At 44.2% G+C, this 21,797-nt stretch overlaps 1 protein-coding gene and 1 long non-coding RNA gene across 9 annotated transcripts in view; one reads left to right on the top strand and one right to left on the bottom strand.

The window, feature by feature from the left end:
* Positions 1–21,561, bottom strand: part of pip5kl1 (phosphatidylinositol-4-phosphate 5-kinase-like 1) — a 61,542-nt gene extending 39,981 nt beyond the window's left edge. For 2 of the 8 annotated variants that reach the window (XM_061294053.1, XM_061294061.1), the window contains exon 1: positions 13,413–13,553. In XM_061294053.1, the coding sequence (XP_061150037.1) occupies positions 13,413–13,442 (30 nt within the window). In that variant the 5' untranslated portion in view covers positions 13,443–13,553. Of the gene's footprint in view, positions 1–10,362; positions 10,450–13,412; positions 13,554–21,229 lie in introns of those variants that run through there. The other 6 variants (XM_061294059.1, XM_061294058.1, XM_061294060.1 and 3 more) reach the window with 5 other exon arrangements.
* Positions 13,106–15,002, top strand: LOC133163817 (uncharacterized). Its single transcript, XR_009716450.1, has 3 exons — positions 13,106–13,544; positions 13,675–13,790; positions 14,633–15,002. It is a non-coding gene; the product is annotated as an uncharacterized LOC133163817 (long non-coding RNA).
* Positions 21,562–21,797: the final 236 nt, after the last annotated feature.

Genomic DNA, 21,797 nt, shown 5'->3' with positions numbered 1-21,797 from the left:
AAGGTTGGGGACCACTGTTCTACACCATTCTCTATTATTATTACCGTTTTTTTCTATGTATAATGCGCAAAATTTAACTAATTTATTGTCCTAAAATCTGGGGTGCGCATTATACATGGGTACAAAAAAAAAAAAAAAAAAAAAAAAAAGTAATTATTTTTTTATTTTTTTAATCCGGATATGATACGGAGGCCGCCATTACATATGCGCTTTCTTCTCTGCTGTTCACTTCGAACACGCTCCATACGAACACAATGCTCTCGTATCAGACGCTTGCTCGATCACCTGCTCGTTTGCTGTCACAATGTACCCTACACAAATCCCAAACATTTCTTTGCTATCGAGTTTGCTAGCGCATGCGCAGTGATACTGACCGGCAGAATAACATCCGGTTGTTCCCAAAGATGATCTTTTTTCTGAAATAATTTTACGTTTACCCCCGAACGGTGTTTTGTTCGTCTAATGAGTGTTTGTCCGGCAGTTTCTTTTGTTCGTCTCGTCGTACTGAGTCGTACTACAAGTACGGCAGGCAGGTTCTGCTTGACATTGGCGAAAGCGAGTTTTGTCGAGTTCTGGACTTTGATGCGGGGACATTAAAGGAGCTCGGACTGCTACGTCCTGAAGCGTCGCCGGGCTCGTCTGCTATTCCTCCCCCGGTTGGGAAGCGTCGAAAGCGGTGTGCGAGGAGGCTGAAGAGGGGCAAACGCGGGGGCTGGCGGCCAACCCTGCTCGCCCAGCCGTGCCTTCCATTCTTCTGGCGAATTTTCGATCGCTGGACAACAAAATGGCTTGCTGCGATTTGCGAACCGGACAGTGAGTGACTGCTGTGTGCTCGTGTTCACTGAGACTTGGTTGACCGTCAACATTCCGGACTCTGCCGTTCATCTGGAGCGGCTAGCGTGCTATCGGGCGGACCGGGCCATTGTACAAGGGGGAAAATCTCGTGGAGGTGGAATATGAGTCTACATCCGTGACGAGTGGTGCCGGGACTCTGTAGTGGTATGCAAGCACTGCTCGCCACTGGCGGAGTTTGTGATCATTAAGTGCCGTCCTTTTTACCTGCCAAGGCAATTTACCGCGATTCTGCTAGTCGCGGTTTACATCCCCCCTTCCAACATCGAAGGCGACAGGATCGCGGCTATTAGTGAACTGTACCAGGCTGTCAGTGAACAACAGACAGCGCACCCGGACGATTTCACCATCTTCGCTGGGAATTTTAATCATGCTAACCTGAAGTCTGTTTTTCCGAGGCTTCACCAGCATGTTAATTTTCCTACGCGTGGCGACAGCTTCCTGGACCTGGTCTACTCTTCGCATAAAGGAGCTTTCAAAGCCGCCCCCCTCCCCCATCTTGGACTTTCTGACCATATCACTGTTATGCTTTTGCCCGCATACAGACAAATGGTGAGAGCATCCAGATCGGTTCGAAAGCGGGTACGGGTGTGGCCTGAAAGTGCCTCTGATGCGCTTCGTGACTGCTTTGGCTCTACTGACCGGGACATGTTTAGGAGGGCTGCCACTTGCGACGATCGGACAGACATTGAGGAGTATACTGACTCTGTTTCCTTCTACATCAGGAAGTGCATTGATGATGTGACTCACTCAAAATCCATCGTCACTCGGGCTAACCGGAAGCCATGGCTGACGGGGGCTGTCTTCAGGCTGCTGAGGGCCAGGGGCAAAGCCTTTAGAGCAGGGGATGAGGCTGGCTTGAGGACTGCGAGGGCCGACCTGCCCCGGGGCATCAAAGAAGCAAAGAGGGCGTTCTCTTGCAAAATTACCGCCCACTTCAAGGACAGCAGGGACACACGGAGCCTTTGGCAGGGCATTCAGACCATCACGGACTACAAGCCCGCGCCGCAGAGCTGTGAAGGAGACGTCCGTCTGCTCAATGACCTTAACCGCTTCTTTGCTCGCTTCGACGCTCAGAACAGCACTTGCCCGCTGAAGGCCACTCCCCCTTCACACGAGCTGCCCCTGTGCCTCTCCGCCAATAGCGTGAGGAGGGCGCTTGCCGCTATCAACATCCGTAAGGCGGCGGGCCCTGACAACATCCCGGGTCGAGCGCTGAAGGACTGCGCTGGCGAGCTGACGGATGTCTTCACAGTAGGGGTGTAAATCGCGGGTTTTGTCACGATACGATATAATATCGATATAAAGAACTACGATACGATATTTGCCGATATCTTAAAGCCTGCTGCGATTCATTCACGATATAGCGCGATATAGTGCTCTACGATCGATTTTTTTTTTTTTTTAAATAAAAAATATAGAACAATATCCTGATTTATAACAATTCAAACGCAAAATCAACAAGGTACTGCAAACTCTTTATTTAGGAAATTACAAGAGTATTGTAGTATACAAATCGCTTACTTTAACACTGAACTTTGATGTGGTGTTTTTTCTTTAAATGTGCGGCGAGATTTGTGCTCCCTGAATATTTGATCACCGCATGGCAGGATTTACAAACTGAACGTGTCTTGTCCGTTGAGCCATCTTTTCTTTGGAACCCAAAGTGCTTCCAAACGAATGACTTTAAGCCTAAAGGGGAGCACATTTCCTCGTCTTTTTGGACACTAGCCATAGCACCAGCCCAGGAGCCGCGTCCTAGTTGTCGACTCCCCTTTCACGTGCAGCAACGCCGCGCACTGCTCCCTGCTCCCGGAAAGAGGAAGCAAGCAACAATGAACTGGATTTCAAAATAAAGTTGCGTCTAATGTCCGAGGTCAAACACGGCGATATAAATCGATGTTTACCTTTAGCATCGATGCCAATAAATCGTAGAGCATTATATCGATTAATCGATGTGTATCGATGTATCGTTACACCCCTACTTCACAGACATCTTTAACACTTCCCTGCAGCAGGCCATCGTCCCGTCGTGTTTAAAAGCTGCCACCATCGTACCTGTGCCAAAGAAACCTGCTCCGTCCTGCTTCAATGACTACCGCCCCGTGGCACTTACGCCCATCATCATGAAGTGCTTTGAGCGGCTTGTCCTGGAGCACATCCGTTCCGTTCTCACCCCCACCATTGACCCCTTCCAGTTTGCGTACCGAGCCAAACGGTCCTCTGAGGATGCCATCTGCTCTGCCCTCCACTCGGCCCTCACCCACCTGGAGAGAAGGGACTCGTATGTGAGATTGCTGTTTGTGGACTTCAGTTCTGCTTTCAACACCATTGTGCCACAACGTCTCATCAGCAAACTTGACAAGGTGGGCCTCAGTACCTACCTCTGCAACTGGCTACTGGACTTCCTCTGTCAGAGGCCACAGGTGGTACGTGTTGGCGACAAAATCTCCGCCAGCATCACGCTGAGCACAGGGGCCCCCCCAAGGCTGCGTGCTCAGTCCGCTACTCTTCACCCTCCTGACGCATGACTGCACTCCAACCCACAGCGACAATCGCATAGTGAAGTTTGCTGACGACACGACTCTGGTGGGTCTCATCACCAAGGGAGAGGAGACTCAATACAGGCTGGAGGTTTACCTTCTGACCACGTGGTGCAGGGACAACAACCTCCTGCTGAACATCGACAAGACCAAGGAGATTGTTGTTGACTTCCGGAAGGGTCACACCCAACACCTGCCGTTGACCATCGACGGTGCTGTGGTGGAGAGAGTGAGCAGCGCCAGGTTCCTGGGGGTGCACATCAGTGAGGATCTCTCCTGGTCCACCAACACCGCATCACTGGCGAAGAAGGCCCAGCGCCGCCTGTACTTCCTGCGGAAACTCAGGCGAGCGAGCGCTCCTCCGACCGTCATGACTACATTTTACCGTGGCACCATTGAGAGCGTCCTCTCCAGCTGTATTGCTGTTTGGGGTGGCGGCTGCACTGACTACAACTTGAAGGCCCTGCAGCGCATAGTGAACACGGCTGGTAAGATTATTGGTGCTTCACTCCCCTCCTTGAAAGACATTTACATCTCCCATCTCAACCGCAAGGCGACCACGATTGTGAGTGATGTGAGTCACCCCGCTCACTCTTTGTTTGATCTTACGCCCTCTGGGAAGAGGTATAGGTGCCTGCGCTCCCGCACCACCAGACTCAACAACAGCTTCATACTCCAGGCTGTTAGGATCCTGAACTCGCTTCCCCTTTCTGCGTAGCGTCCTGTACTTTTGCGCTATGCTTACTGTCTGCTGGATGCACACTGGCTCCGTTTTGCTCCTCTTATTTATTGCGTTATCTGTTTATTTATTATTTATTCATCACTCTTATTATTTATTGGTTGTGCCTTCTTGTTTTTATATTGTGTCGTTTACTTGTATGTCTATCGGGTAATATGTCTCGTCACCGTGGGATAGAGAAAACGTAATTTCGGTTTCTTTGTGTGTCTTGACATGTGAAGAGATTGACAATAAAGCTGACTTTGACTTTTGACTTAAGTGGGAGTCAAAATTTGGGTACAGGCTTTTTTCCAGCATCAACATGCCATTTTTAGGGTGCGTATTATACATGGGGGCGCATTATACATGAAAAAAAAAACGGTATATTTTATTCTCACTTTTCTGTCCTTCTTCTTCCACATAATTCAACCGATTCACTCCATTCCACTTTTGATGTGTTCCAAATATTCACGCGATGAGCGCTTCTATTTTTCCCCAAATCTTCCGTTTTCGCAAAATTCGCAAATTTACGACAAATTTCTCCCCATTCATTCTTAATGGCACATTCAACATTTCGCCATTACGTCGTTCCAGTTTGAAATTTACATCATTCGAATCACATTCGGAAAGATTCTCGAGATTCCCAAAATTCAAACATTTCACGTTTTCACGTTTAAAATTTCCCACAAAATTTCATTTTTCACCTCTAATTTCTACATTTTTCAACCGATTCAACCCATTCCAACTTTCAATTGTTCATCTTTTGCCTACCTATTCCACAACTTCCCACTTACAAAAAATTCAAAATTTTCAAATTTGGAATTCAACCAAATTCTCCAAAATTTCATTTTTCTACTCCAATTTCTACATTTTTCAACCGATTCAACCCATTCCAACTTTCAACTGTTCATCTTTTTTCTACCTATTACAGAACTTACCACTTACCAGAAATTCCAAATTTGAAATTCAACCAAATTCTCCAAAATTTCGTTTTTCTACTCTAATTTCTACATTTTTCAACCGATTCAACCCATTCCAACTCTCAACTGTTCATCATTTGCCTACCTATTCCACAACTTCCCATTTACCAAAAATTCCAAAATTTCAAATTTGAAATTCACGCAAATTCTCCACAATTTGGTTTTTCCCTTCTAATTTCTACATTTTTCAACCCATTCCAACTTTATTCACTTTGTTCACCTTATGCTTACCATATTCACCCCCTTCACCCCCACTATGCTTACCAAAATCACCCCTTCACCCCCACTTCAACAGTGTGGCGGCCATCTTGGATTGACCCAGAAGTGCCCCAAAATGAACACAAAGTGAACCGGAAGTGCCCCAAAACAAACAGGAAGGGCCCCAAAATGAACAGAAAGTGACCCAATATGACAGGAAGTGAACCGGAAGTGCCCCAATTTTAATAGGAAGTGAACCAGAAGTGCTCCAAATCAAACCGGAAGTGGCCTCTTTAAACCGGAAGGGGCCCTTTAAAACAGGAAGTGACCCCAAATAAACCGGAAGTTACCTCAGCTAAACCGGAAGTGCACTAAATTAAACCGGAAGTGGCCCAAATAAACCGGAATTTACTTTATTTCAACAAGAAGTGCCTTGAATCAGTGGTCCCTAACCTTTTTTGCGCCACGGACCGGTTACATGTCAGAAATATTTTCGCGGACCGGCATTTACATAAATAAATAATACATTTATAATAAATAAATAGATAAATAATACATTTATAATAAATATATAAATACGATGAAATAAAATGATACGACTGACATAAAAACAAGTACAAATGACAAAAATATAACTAACCATTACGTTGAATTAGTGGGAGCACTGAGTTTGTTTCTCAGAAACGAGCCGGTCCCATCTAGACGTAATCGGAGACAATGACACCCGAAGTGATTAAGGTTTGTCTTTTATTGCAGGATGCTTGGTCTCCATGCGTTGAAGCAGTTTTGAATGCTTCATTGCCTGGTTAGTTAGCCTGTCGCCACATATTAGCTTTGCGGGCTCGACTGGGGAAACATGTCAGTGTCAACAGTGTCTTGACCTGAATTAATTGATCGTTGATAAAAAAAAAAAATATTCTGTGCGGCTTGGCGGCCTGGTACCAAGTGACCCACAGACCGGTACCAGTCCGCGGCCCAGTGGTTGGGGACCACTTCCTTAAATGAAACCTGAAGTGACCTAAATATAACATTTGCCCTAACTTTTACAATTTTTGTCCGATTCAACCCGTTTCAACTATTGAACTCCAAAGTGAACCGAACCTCTTGAACTTGTAGTTTTCGTTTTGTTCCAAATTTTAAAAAAAAATTGGCGCAAATTCTTTTTAAATTCCCATTCATGGTCTTCGTCTTCACACGCAATTTCTCCAGAAATTGCATTTTCTAGTTGCTATGTGTAATTATCTGCAGTATTTTGTCTGTGGAACGAATTAAACGAATTACAGTGTGTCCATATGGGAATATTTGATCCAACATACACCTATTTCAATATACGTCCCGGAACAAATTAGATTTGTATGTAGAGGTTTGACTGTAGTCTCATTACTGTTGGTGACCACTTTTCCATACCACTGCACTTTAAAGTGCTCAAAGACTCTCTGGATCATTTTCACCAGTAGCCTTCAAACCTATTCTGCAGGTTTCCTGGATGGCTTTGCAGGTTTCCTGCATTCCAGAAAGCAGGTTCAACATACTCTGAGTCTATCCCTGAACTCTGAGATGGGAGACTCTGAGTATTAAAAAGCCATCATCAATGAAGCCCCGATACCACGAATCACCATGACAACTGAGGAAAAACAGATCACCTTATTTTACCACAATGGAGTTGGAGGTCCTTATGCAAGTCTACGGCGAGTACCAACGTAATCTTCGCTATAAATCTCATACGGCTGTAGCAGTCATGGGAGGAATTTGCTGCCCGTTGCGCAAGTTTGAATGTACTATTTCATTGATGTAACATCTAACCATAAGATCGTAGCATAGCCTATAGTTATGAATTTAAGTAGTAATGAACTCGGATTTTCATTTAGGTGCAATCCAACAGGAGAAAGAAAAGACTTGGAAACAGCTTAAAATGAAACGTAAAAACATTAGTCAAAAAAAGGGATGTTTTGCTAGGCTGTGATTGCACCTCACTTTGCTTTTAATTTAATTATTTAATGGACTGATGCTATTAAACAATGTCAATATTAATTTAAACTAAAATATTAATTCAGTGGCTACTTCAAATAATTTAAACCCCAAGGAAAATGTTTTCCAAGGTCCTCTCAGTTAATTCTACACTTCATGGATTAACACTTGACACTAGGGGTGTAACGCTACATCGATACACATCGATTAATCGATGTAATGCTCTACGATTTATTGGCATCGATGCTAAAGGTAAACATCGATTTATATCGCCGTGTTTGACCTCGGACATTAGACGCGACTTTATTTTGAAATCCAGTTCATTGTTGCTTGCTTCCTCTCTCCGGGAGCAGTGCGCCCGGCGTTGTTGTGTTGTGAGCAGAGCACGCAGTACGCGGCTCCTGGGCTGGTGCTATGGCTAGTGTCCAAAAAGACGAGGAAATTTGCTCCCCTTTAGGCTTCAAGTCATTCGTTTGGAAGCACTATGGATTCCAAAGAAAAGATGGCTCAACGGACAAGACACGTGCAGTTTGTAAATCCTGCCACGCGGTGATCAAATATTCAGGGAGCACAAATCTCGCCGCACATTTAAAGAAAAAACACGACATCAAAGTTCAGTGTTAAAGTAAGCAATTTGTATACTACAATACTCTTGTAATTTCCTAAATAAAGAGTTTGCAGTACCTTGTTGATTTTGCGTATGAATTGTTATAAATCAGGATATTGTTCTATATTTTTTATTAAAAAAAAAAAAATCGATCGTAGAGCACTATATCGCGATATATCGTGAATGAATCGCAGCAGGCTTTAAGATATCGGCAAATATCGTATCGTAGTTCTTTATATCGATATTATATCGTATCGTGACGAAACCCGCGATTTACACCCCTACTTGACACAAATGCATTTATGTTTTATACCTATTGTAGTAATTCAAAATGTTACGCTGTAGCCTACACCAACACTCATTAAAATACTGAGTTCTGCTCAGCCAATAGAAGAAAAGTAATGCGCGGCCCTCCCTCTCTCTCCCTCTCTCTCCCTCTCTCTCCCTCTCTCTCCCTCTCTCTCCCTCTCTCTCCCCCTCTCTCCCCCTCTCTCCCCCTCTCTCCCCCTCTCTCCCCCTCTCTCCCCCTCTCTCCCCCTCTCTCCCCCTCTCTCCCCCCGCATCCGTGGCATCATAACATGTAGCGAATTTGTACAGGTGGAGCAGCTCCGTACAAATTAATAGGGAGCTTCCTTTAACGCAAAATATGGCAACGACGTGACGTCATTTTCAGCGTGACAAGACCACACCGCCGGTGTCCAACAAGCTGTCAAATCTGGCATCGTTTCTATGGAGACGGGCCGTGGGTTAAGGCTATGAAAACGTGACCTTCGCAGCCTTCATTGCCTGGCTCATCTTCTACGCTGTCCTACTCTCTTCTTCGTTTAATATGTGGAGCCACCTGAAGATGACATGTCACTTGTGTTTGTAACGTCAAAATAAATGTACCACCGTAAACACTTAACACGTGTACAAGAGCTTTTTCATCTTTGTTTCCGACAGCTTGGGCTGGTGGACATGTCAAGCAATGTAAAAGACATTGTTGTAGTATAGAGTGGAGCAATGTGGGCAGTCTGCTATGACGCCACCGTCACAAATATGAAATCTCACCTGCAAAACACATTGACATTAATTGGTGAGTTGGTCAAGCATGGCTTGCCCTGGGATCAGATCATTAATTTTTATTGATGATGTAACACTTGATGACAAAAGCAAAAACACAAAGAAGAAAAAGTTTAGAGGGAAAGAGGTGGAATGTTTTACTGGCTCCAGGGTTTGACCCATTAGCGCATGTATTTATTTTATTTTTTTAAACCTTCTAAAGAAGACTAGGAAATAATAGAGGCTGTTAAAAAAAACATCACAAAGGATAATGGAAAGGTTTGGTTATGTCAGTCGGTCACAGGCTTGGTGAAGTTATTGCAAGCAAAGGACTTGCAACTAAATTCTAAGTCTATTCAATGTTAAGTATTCTTAGGTCTTCATCTGTCCCTTCTTCGGTTGGACGTGAAGCAAGGAAATGGCAGTGCTACTTTGCTGAAAGGTAATCGAAAGGATAGACACTGTCTGGCCTAACAGACAAGCACATCTGCGTCTATTACACCCATGGAAGGCCAAATGACAAAGAGGGTACTGGTGGCAGACAAGATGAAGAGCGGCTTCCATGTCCTGATTCACAAGTTCTATTTTAGCCATTGGATTGGGGAAGAAAGGCTGTAAGAGGCTCTCAGTGACTTACAGAATGTCCTCCAGACGTGAGAAATTAACTGTGGTCCCTGATCAACAACCAGTGTCGAAGGGTATGCCACAAATTCCGAAGATGTCCTTGATCAAGAGGTTGGCTGTCTCCAGGAGGAAAGCAACAGCAGTGTGATGAAATAAGTCACCTTAGTGAAACGATCCACCACATTAGGACTAATTGAATATTCGAGACTGAGGGTGGAACGGGATGGGAAGTGGACAATGCTGACCAGAAGGAGGACAATGGAGCATCTTATTATGAGCACAAACAGAGCATGCAGAGATATATTCTGTCCACCAGAACCTTGGGTAATCAGAAAATGGGTCCAATTGATTCCCAACATGCACAGCATATTGGCAGATTTGTACTGTATTTATTTTGGCAATTAAACAAGCAAGCCTTAATGTATGAACACAGTTTTGCAAAGTGACATCAAATATGGCCGAAAATTCAAAACAACTATGGAAAAGCAGACAGTCGCAATTTGTTCACGACAGTAAAGTTGATCTTCCCTGGCTCAGAGTGCTTCACCTATAATTCTCTGACATTAGAATCGCCGCTGGGGGAATCAATTACAAATGTTATGGCTTAAAATGGGAAAACATTGTCAGTCTTATACCTAAAAGCCAAGTACATCTGCAACAATAGACAGATCTTGTTTTCAACATCAACTGTACTGTGCTATCTTTATCACGGGTCTCGGGAGTGCAATTAGAGTTCATGTGACATTTCTTAAAAACAAGACCGACAGTCACGCTCCCAAAAATTGTATACGACACAATCTGTTTTTTAAGTGCGATTGCTGGTGTATTTACTCGTCGTGTCCACCGGAGGAAGGCAACTCCCCGCCGCAGCTGCAGCGGCAGCGCTTAAATGTCTTCCCGGTGTTGTGCTTGATTTAGTTCCCCCGTGAGATTTTGTTTCCCCTGCCGCGGGAGCGCGCACGCCTTATTTGGAAAGCGAAAAACCGATGTCGTACGGCGTCGTAGGGCGTCAGCACTACGTTGTTTTCAATAAAAACATGAAGAACTCACGTTTGCGTCAGTCAATTTTAATTTTTATAAAGGATTATTCTCATTTGATGTCTTTAAATTTATCCGCGTTCTGCTATTGAAGCGGGGTGCGTTCAAAGACCAGTCGTACAGACGGAATACTCGTTCATTCACCAAAAAGCAACAATATAATTACGTGAGCTCTTTGCATAAACCTCAATGCAAAGAAACTCCTCTTTTTGGGTACAGGCTACAAGGAGTATATATTACAAAGGAGACTTTATTCTTAATTGTGATAATCATTCATCCATCCATTTTATTTTATTATTCAGGTATTTTCAAAGCAAATTAATATTGTTGCATTTATTAATTTGCTTTAACATGACAGCGCAATATAATTAAAAGCTGACACGATAGCAATGTCAAACGTGTTCATTTAAGAAAAAGCCACACACGTTTTGTGATCAAATCTTTCATAACGAGAATGATTTGAGTGAATTGATTTGGATGAATAATTGAGAAGAAATCTCAGTTCTGAAGGCTCCTTTTGTCCCAAGCAAAGTGACAGATGGTGGGGAGGGGGGATAAAAATTGTAACAAGAACTCTATAAAAAATGTCAAGTCGTTAGGATATGTTTACCCCCCCCCCCCCTTTTTTTTTTTATTTTGAGAACGGTGAGTGCTGGACTACAGCAGTTTTTCTTCTGTCTTCCTGGGGGTCCTTTCAGGTTGTGTGGAAAATTTGAACAGGTTCCCTCATTCCTAGGCCAAATTACAGGGGGGGAACAAATCCTCACAGCTGCCCTGTGAGAATATGTTCCCCCCCCTTATTTTGAGAACCGTGAGTGCTGGACTCCAGCAAATTTTTTTCTGTCTTCCTGGGGGTCCTTTCGGGTTGTGTGGAAAATTTGAACAGGTTCCTTCATTCCTAGGCCAAATTACAGGGGGGGAACAAATCCTCACAGCTGCCCTGTGAGAATATGTTCCCCCCCCTTATTTTGAGAACCGTGAGTGCTGGACTACAGCAGTTTTTCTTCTGTCTTCCTGGGGGTCCTTTCAGGTTGTGTGGAAAATTTGAACAGGTTCCCTCATTCCTAGGCCAAATTACAGGGGGGGAACAAATCCTCACAGCTGCCCTGTGAGAATATGTTCCCCCCCCTTATTTTGAGAACCGTGAGTGCTGGACTCCAGCAAATTTTTTTCTGTCTTCCTGGGGGTCTGTTCAGGTTGTGTGCCAAATTTGAACAGGTTCCTTCATTCCTAGGCCAAATTACAGGAGTCCAGCACTCACGGTTCTCAAAATAAGGGGGGGGAACATATTCTCACAGGGCAGCTGTGAGGATTTGTTCCCCCCCTGTAATTTGGCCTAGGAATGAGGGAACCTGTTCAAATTTGGCACACAACCTGAACAGACCCCCAGGAAGACAGAAAAAAAATTGCTGGAGTCCAGCACTCACCGTTCTGAAAATAAGGGGGGGGAACATATTCTCACAGGGCAGCTGTGAGGATTTGTTCCCCCCCCTGTAATTTGGCCTAGGAATGAAGGAACCTGTTCAAATTTTCCACATAACCTGAAAGGACGCCCAGGAAGGCAGAAAAAAATTTGCTGGAGTCCAGCACTCACCGTTCTCAAAATAAGGGGGGGGAACATATTCTCACAGGGCAGCTGTGAGGATTTGTTCCCCCCCTGTAATTTGGCCTAGGAATGAAGAAACCTGTTCAAATTTTCCACACAACCTGAAAGGACCCCCAGGAAGACAGAAAAAAAACTGCTGGAGTCCAGCACTCACCGTTCTCAAAATAAAAAAAAAAAGGGGGGGGGGGGGGGTAAACATATCCTCACGACTTGACATTTTTTATAGAGTTCTTGTTACAATTTTTATCCCCCCTCCCCACCATCTGTCACTTTGCTTGGGACAAAAGGAGCCTTCAGAACTGAGATTTCTTCTCAATTATTCTTCCAAATCAATTCACTCAAATCATTCTCGTTATGAAAGATTTGATCACAAAACGTGTGTGGCTTTTTCTTAAATGAACACGTTTGACATTGCTATCGTGTCAGCTTTTAATTATATTGCGCTGTCATGTTAAAGCAAATTAATAAATGCAACAATATTAATTTGCTTTGAAAATACCTGAGTAATACAATAAAATTGATGGATGGATGAATGATGATCACAATTAAGTATAAAGTATCCTTTGTAATATATACTCCTTGTAGCCTGTACCCAAAAAGAGGAGTTTCTTTGCATCGAGGTTTATGCAAAGAGCTCACGTAATTATATTGTTGCTTTTTGGTGAATGAATGAGTATTCCGTCTGTACGACTGGTCTTTGAACGCACCCCGCTTCAATGGCAAAACGCGGATGAATTTAAAGACATCAAATGAGAATAATCCCTTCTAAAAATTAAAATTGACTGACGCAAACGTGAGTTCTTCATGTTTTTATTGAAAACAACGTAGTGCTGACGCCGTACGACGCCGTACGACATCGGTTTTTCGCTTTCCAAAAAGGCGTGCGCGCTCCCGCGGCAGGGGGAACAAAATCTCACGGGGGAACCAAATCAAGCACAACACCTGCCGCCTGGAACTCTGCACGGGGCGTGTTTCGTCCCGCGCAGCGGTACCAGATCGCGCTGCGCCGTCAGCCGAGCCGCGCGCGGTCCGCTGGGTTTTTAATCATAATCCTGAAGGAAAGTCAACTCTGCGTGCTTAGTTTATGAAATCGTTATCCCTGGACCCTTACGTTATCACTCGATACGTTTACAACTCTTGCAAATTACAGTTGACAGCATGACAAATACGTCCGTACGATCACTGTGAATAACACACATTTAATTCAGGTTAAAATCTTTGACTGAACAAGCTTTACCTGGCTGCTGGGGTGGACGATGAATAGCATGCGCGCCTGCGCGTGTACGTTTCACTATCACATGTCAGCTCACCGCGTCATCATGCGTAGCAGCCTGTTCCAGAGTTGACTCAGGCGACACACGATGCAAAAGTACGGCGGGTGTGTCTTTCTGGGTGGAATTTATATCGGTAGCGCAATTTACGCGAGTGGGGAGAGGAAAAGATACGTGCATATACATCAATTTGTCAGAGTTTAATTGAAAAAAATCTTGATTGAACAGGTCTGAACACAATCAAGCTTGGGTGTGGTCAGTGAAAAGGAATCCATACCCCACCTTCCTACTACCATATCCAGAATAATGCCCAGGCCATCATAGTCAACCATTCGAGGTAAAAAGTAAGTTTTTCCTCAGCCGAATTCACTAGTTAATACAATTTACTTGCTTTGCTTTTGTGTAGTCTCATATCTAATTTTGCTTCATACACTGATTTACTAACTCAGTGGCTCTCTCTTGTTCGGTCATGTACCACCTGTGAAATGTTATTTTCAGCCAAGCACCCCCCAACCAAATCAAAGCATTTTGCATGGGGGGCGGGGGGGACAATGCTGTGTATCAGTGTCTGGAATTCTCTCCTTTTTTACTGCCATCTCTGGAACTATTTGCATATAAAAGAAAATAACTAAAAGAAAAATTAACTAAATTGTAATTACTGTGTGTACATAAAAATACCTCTGTACATAAAGTGTCCTTTGTATAGTGTGCATGTGTTTGTCCCCTTCCTAATTCATTCCTTAGCATGTTTGTCACACCTAAATGTTTCCAATTATCAAAACAAATGTATATAGTAGTCCAAGACAAGTAAACATAACAGTTTTAGAATGAAGATTTTTATTATTCAGGGAGGATTAAAAAGGACCTGTGAAAAAAAGTGACTACAGCTCCTAAGTCTAAAAATAATTTGGACCAACTTGTCTTTGCAGAATTGTAATTCAGCCTCATTGTCAGGTTTTCAAGCATGACCTGCCTTTATAACTAAACAAACTTTTTTAAAGCCTTTAGTAGGGGTGTAACGATACATCGATACACATCGATTAATCGATACAATGCTCTACGATTTATTGGCATCGATGCTAAAGGTAAACATCGATTTATATCGCCGTGTTTGACCTCGGACATTAGACGCGACTTTATTTTGAAATCCAGTTCATTGTTGCTTGCTTCCTCTTTCCGGGAGCAGGGAGCAGTGCGCGGCGTTGCTGCACGTGAAAGGGGAGTCGACAACTAGGACGCGGCTCCTGGGCTGGTGCTATGGCTAGTGTCCAAAAAGACGAGGAAATTTGCTCCCCTTTAGGCTTCAAGTCATTCGTTTGGAAGCACTTTGGATTCCAAAGAAAAGATGGCTCAACGGACAAGACACGTTCAGTTTGTAAATCCTGCCATGCGGTGATCAAATATTCAGGGAGCACAAATCTCGCCGCACATTTAAAGAAAAAACACCACATCAAAGTTCAGTGTTAAAGTAAGCGATTTGTATACTACAATACTCTTGTAATTTCCTAAATAAAGAGTTTGCAGTACCTTGTTGATTTTGCGTTTGAATTGTTATAAATCAGGATATTGTTCTATATTTTTTATTTAAAAAAAAAAAAAATAATCGATCGTAGAGCACTATATCGCGATATATCGTGAATGAATCGCAGCAGGCTTTAAGATATCGGCAAATATCGTATCGTAGTTCTTTATATCGATATTATATCGTATCGTGACAAAACCCGCGATTTACACCCCTAGCCTTTAGCTATTACAGCGCTAATTCCTCACTAAAGACACTCCTTAACAGCTCATCAGTCTTCTGAAACTGAGCCATGATTGGTTGTGACCTGAGACCTGGCAACTGTGACGTCATCTTTAGTTGACGGCATGTGGCAGAGAATGGACGGGGACAGGTGGATTTTGCCCGTTTATTTCATCAACCAAAAACGAAACATCAGAAAACTGTGCTTCGACTTAATGGGCTGCACAGAACATAAAGAAAAGACAGACTGACACTGATTGGACATAATTCATTAAAATGTGTGTTCATAATCTGAAACGCTTTTTCCTCATGCGTGCTAGAACTAGAGATGTCACGATAACAGAATTTCAGTAGTCGGTACCAATACCTGTGAATTTCCACGATGTCGATACTAATTCGGTACCAGGATAAAAAACAAAATTCACTTACTTTAAAAATCACTAACCTATCTGCTACAGCCAAGGCTTGCGCACACAGCCTCAACTTGCCCAAACGTAATTTTGCACATTTGCCTTTGTCTGCGCACTTTGTCTACGTGTTTGACATTAAATACGTTTAGTAACCGTATTGCCCCAGCTGACTCATGCCGAAATGACTGCACGTAGGCATATTCGGTCAACGTATTTATAAAGTAACGTGGCACAACAGTGATAGTAAACGGACGAATCTATAGTTGCCCGGGTGTATCCACCTCGATTGCAAAATATTTCCACACACGACTCTTTGAGCGACCTGGCTTCTCAACAAGCAGGCGTGTTGGACTTCCACTTGCTGAAGCCATTGTTATGAAAGACCGAAAGTTTTCTTCACTGCCGCTGACTGCCGCTTCGTTCTGCTCGCATGCGTATACTCCCCCCTTCACACCAGCTCAGTGGTAGAGTGTCCGCCCTGAGACTGGAAGGTTGTGGGTTCAAACCCCGGCCGGGTCATACCACTATAAAAATTAGACCCACTGCCTCCCTGCTTGGCACTCAGCATTAAGGGTTGGAATTGGGGGGTTAGATCACCAAATGATTCCCGAGCGCGGCACCGCTGCTGCTCACTGCTCCCCTCTCCCCCAGGGGATGGATCAAAATCACATGGGGATGGGTTAAATGCAGAGGACAAATTTCACCACACCCAGATGTGTGTGTGACGATCATTGGGACTTTAACTTTTTTCAGTTCCGGCAAGAATCGACAGAGCTCGAGTGAAAAATTCAATATTCGGTACCATAAAACGCAGGTATCGACATATTTTTTGCGTGTTGGTACCGAATTGGTACCGAAAGTATTGGTTCTTGTTAGAAAGGTTCCTATGTTGATGTTGAAAATCAATTTATATTTTGTAGGGGTGTAACGATACATCGATACACATCGATTAATCGATATAATGCTCTACGATTTATTGGCATCGATGCTAAAGGTAAACATCGATTTATATCGCCGTGTTTGACCTCGGACATTAGACGCGACTTTATTTTGAAATCCAGTTCATTGTTGCTTGCTTCCTCTCTCCGGGAGCAGTGCGCCCGGCGTTGTTGTGTTGTGAGCAGAGCACGCAGTACGCGGCTCCTGGGCTGGTGCTATGGCTAGTGTCCAAAAAGACGAGGAAATTTGCTCCCCTTTAGGCTTCAAGTCATTCTTTTGGAAGCACTTTGGATTCCAAAGAAAAGATGGCTCAACGGACAAGACACGTGCAGTTTGTAAATCCTGCCATGCGGTGATCAAATATTCAGGGAGCACAAATCTTGCCGCACATTTAAAGAAAAAACACGACATCAAAGTTCAGTGTCAAAGTAAGCAATTTTACAATACTCAAATCATTAAATCCATCGATCACATTTTTCGTCCTTTATGTCATCCTGGTGACAGGGGACATGTCCAGAGGATATGGCGCTTTAAAGTGTTAATTACTTTATTTGATTTTTTCTCTCTATTTTTCATGTTTTGAATATGTTCAAGATAAAGATATCAAAGCATGTGAAGTGATCAACTATACTAAAAATAACATGTGAAGTGGTCAACTATAAATGTGTTATTGATCAAGTACAAATTTGTGAAAAAGAACATATATAAGTCGCTCCTGAGTATAAGTCGCCCCCGCCCCAAACTTTGAAAATAAAACGCGACTTATAGTCCGAAAATTACGGTAATATGTCTTGTCACCGTGGGATAGTAGGAAACGCAGTTTCAATCTCTTTGTATGTCTTGACGTGAAGAAATTGACAATAAAGCAGACTTTGACTTCGACTTTTCATCCACGCTGATGTCGCCGCATTCAGGGAAGTTCAAGCCGAGATGTGAAGGCTAACCGACACAGTACTTAGCCTTCAACAGGCTATGCCACAAATCGTCAACCAACAAGAACCCTATTCAGCCCGCCTTGAGGAGGGGGAGGAACAGGATTGGCTCGAACACCCGCCGTGGCCCGACACTGTCGAGCTGCCTCCGGCACCAGCAGTGACGGACAAAATAGATGAGCTAATCTCCGAGTTACAGCGGATGAAGAGTCAAGCATCCAGCAATGGCGACACGTCACCAGCGAAGCCCTTCCAACGAAGCCTGTTTTCCGCCTCTACAGCGCTTCCAGTCCCCAGTGCAGACTCTACCTCAGAGACCAGAGTACCAGCTCCCGCCTAGCCGGGCTACACCCTACGCTGCTGCTTGCGCAGTTCAGCAGCCTTCAAACTTTCATCAGCCTGCCTACGCACAGCCTCTACCTCCTAGACTTGCTTCCTATGCAGCAACCAGTAACACTCAACAGTTTGCTCAACCACCAGCCGTTGCACAGCGGCCATCAAGGACGCCAGGACAAGCCTGGCAGGGCCCAGCCACCTTTCCCCGTGATTCAGCCGTCACAACCGAGCAGAGCTACAGGGGGCAGCGCCCAACCATACCTCACTTCAGCCGCCGAGATCCATGTGAGTGCACGTTTGAAGATGGCCCTGGAGAACCTTCTGCCAGAAGAAGCCACCTGTTGGAGCCTAGTTAATTCCCTATATTGATTGTATTAATATCATTATTATTTGTGGTCTGGCCTATGAATTATTGTTGTTCTATATGTGAAGCCAGATAGGGCCAGTGCCAGTCAGGTCTCCTCCTCCTTTGCTGCCACCTCCTACCTATAATGAGGGAGTTAGGACAGGTGTGTTTTCCTTTTGGCTTTTCTTGGTTTTGAAGGAGGAGTAGTGTTATAGTTTTTTCAACCACTAAGATCACTAAAATCATTACTAGATTATTATTATTTTTATTGTTTTACTTTTCTTGTATGAAAGTCAACCCGGAGATTTATGTTTAATGTAAATAAATACCTCTTTTGGTGTGAAGAACTATCTCCGCGAGTGCTTTTTGGTTTAGTGGGTTTAAGACCTCCTCCTTACAAGCTACTCTTTTATTTTTGTGGTGACAATTTTTGGAATGCAAGAGTAGCCAGAACACCACCGAACTCTTCAAGTACCAGATTCTGGTTGATCACCTTAAACTCGAGGAGGCTAAATTGATCGCCGATTCCTACCTCAACTCACCTACGCTCGACACGGACACCATGTCCGCCCTCAACGAGAAATCTGGTCAGCCAGACCAACTAGCTCTCAAGAGGATCGCCAGCGTCCTTGACCCCCCTAACGTTCGCCGTGGTGATACCACAGAACTTCGAGTGGTTCGCCCTTCATATCCACTCGCTGGTTGGGCTTCTAAAGACACTGGGCGCTGATGGTGAAGCTGAACTTCGCTGTGGGTCCCACGTGGTGCGAGTCCTCAGCAAACTACCGCCAGAGCAGCGAGCAGACTTCCGTCGGTGCACCTTCCAACAGGCAGGCACTACGCCTAACCTGCTTGACCTGGCTCAGTGGCTGAAATATGAATCGTGATGCCAAGACTTCGATGGGCCGACCGCATCTAGAGGGCTGAGAGAGAGGCATGCACCTAAGTCTGAGAGCCATCAAGGACAGCGGACTGTCACTGTTTTCCATGGCTCCTAGAGGACACGGAGCACCCAGAGAGACCTGAAGAGTAAAGGGGGGAGAGCCAGACCCTACTGCCCTTTCTGCGAGAATGAAGAGCACTTCCTCAGTCAGTCTACGGAAGTTACCAAGTTGAGCAGAGAAGCACTCGTCGACTGGATAAAGGCCAACAAAAGGTCCTGGTGCTGTGCAAGGCCCCACCAAGCAGCTAAGCTCAGTGCGACCTGAAGAAGCTTTGTGGTCTGTGCTAAGGTAAATATCTACAGGTCCTTCACGAGTTCAACGACAGGCGGCCTAGACCTTCAAACCGCGACGACAGTCAACAGGCGAGCCCCACAACTGAGGTACCGTCGACCGCCCACCAGAAGGCAACAGAGTCCTGCTAAAAGTCGTCCAGGTCATTCTTCGACATGACAACTGTACCCTGACAACCTATGCCATCCTGGACGACGGCTCAGAAAGAACAACTCTGCTCTCAGCAGCTGCCCAAGAGCTTGGCATGCGAGGACTGAGGGAGGACCTTCCACTGCGGACCATCCGGCAGGATGTTGTCAAACGTGTACTTATCAATAAAGTGCCTCCGGCTCCCCAGTAACGGGTTCGATAAGCCGGGGCGAAGGGACTCGTCCGCCGCTGACCACCCGAGTTAAATTAATTCTCTTGGAATCAACCCAACTTCTATACGACGTCAATCCCGCTTAAGTCATCCGACGCGCAAGCCGAGTAACTCAATTCGAGGCAAGTCGCCGGTATGACCGCGCCGTATTGATGGCTCCCTTCAATGGTTTGATGCTGGTATTTCGTTACGGATGTTTTTAGATGCCCTTGTTAAGGCCTCAGGGATTCGTTAGTCTATAGCGCCCCGTAGCGCTGCTCTCGCCGAAGTAACTTTTAATATGGCCCCGCTCTGGCCGGTTTGGGGAAGTAAAGAGATTACTTCCCTTTTTTCGGTGGAAAGTCAGCTTGACTAAAGTATGACAATGATAGGATTGAAAAGAGAACTTTAGTACATTAATCACTAATTCCAACGATATATATATAAACACTTAACCGTAAAAGCGCTCCCTCGCACTCAATTGTTTCCAACAAAATAATATTTTACTTAATACAGGTTCAAGTGATTTAATCGAATTATTATTATCCTGTAATAAATTCTGAGGGCAAATTAATCCCTCAAAATCATCCAAAGTGGCTTTGACGCGGCCCGAGTATATTAAATACTTTGGCTCAGGCCCCGTTCCGCTTTTGATAAAGCCGCAAGCCTACTTCCCTTTTTCCGGGAGTAAGTCAGAATAGCAGAAGTAGGACAATGACAGTGTTTAAGAATAAGTTTAATACATTATTTACTAATTCTAACGTTATTTATATAAACACTTACTCTAAAAGTGCTTTCTCAACTTCGATTGTTTCCAACAGAATAATATTTTACTTAATACGGGTTAAAATGAATTAATCGAATTACTATTATCCTGTAATTAATTCTGAAGGCAAATTAATCCCTCAAAATCCTTCAAAGTAGCTTTGACGTGGCCCGATTGAATTAAATGCTTTTGGTCTGGCCCCGTTCCGCTTTTGATAAAGCCGCAAGCCTACTTCTCTTTTTTCGGAAGTGAATCAAATTAGCAGAAGTATGGCAAAGACAGAGTTTGGAAATAAATCTAATGCCTTAATCTCCGATTCTAAAATCTCCCGTTGATAAATCGTCTTATCTACCCATCGACAAGCAATCGACTGCATAAATTATACAAATTAGCGCACAACGAATTAAATGAGTATATACAACTCTTTTGTTGAAGAAACATGAAATAAAATTACAAATCACAATCCTCCAAAAACTGAACAATTCCACTCACTGATGCCCTTGCAAATACAATCATTAAATCCTGGAGTAATTTTGATTGCAAAAATTAAATCAGAAAAGAGGAAAAGGAGGGTGCCAATTGGGGGTTATTTTTTGGTGGAAATAAAGTCGAGTGATCAATTCGATTCTATCTCTAAAAATCCAATTTAGAAACTAGTCTTGGTCACGGGAGGACCCACTACCCGATACGGTCTCCCTCCCCGCACGGAAATACAGAAAGAGTCGGTCCTCTCACCTAGTTTCTCAAGCAAAGTTGTCCAGTCCAATTCTTTTGAGTAAATCCAAGTTAATCCGTGCCAGCAATCTTGCGTCTTACACAAAAATCTCGAAGGCTTTGGAAAAACGTCTTGAAACTCCTACCGGCTTCTGTTCGTTATGACCGCGGTCCAGGAGAGAGCCCCGTAGATGTCCAAGGTGACCTTTTTATAGACTTCTCTGGCCCTTCCCTTTTCCGCTGGCCTCTATACTGTCCAGTTTCCCACGCCCACGGCTTCTGTACTGTCCAGTTTCCCACGCCTACGGCTTCTATACTGTCCAGTTTCCCACGCCGACGGCTTCTATAATGTCCAGCTTCCCACGCTCATCCCCTGCGGTTTTTCCGGGCAGCTCATTTCCGTTTCACTCTTTCCACCGAAATTCTGTGGAAACCCCCCTGGCAAGCACCCTACTTCCTCTTTTCTTTACTTCGCCTTTTATAAAACCAATACTTCAAAGTCAGACTTTGGTCAACCATTAAATCAAAATAAATCAAAGCCTTTGAATTGATTTCTTTTCTTTTTTTCAACACACCCGTATTCTCATAA

This window comes from Syngnathus typhle, linkage group LG12 (genome assembly GCF_033458585.1).
Source record: "Syngnathus typhle isolate RoL2023-S1 ecotype Sweden linkage group LG12, RoL_Styp_1.0, whole genome shotgun sequence".
NCBI classification, from domain to species: Eukaryota; Metazoa; Chordata; class Actinopteri; order Syngnathiformes; family Syngnathidae; genus Syngnathus; species Syngnathus typhle.
The sequence above is the reverse complement of the archived record's forward strand: the minus strand, read 5'-3'. Positions and strand labels throughout refer to the sequence as shown.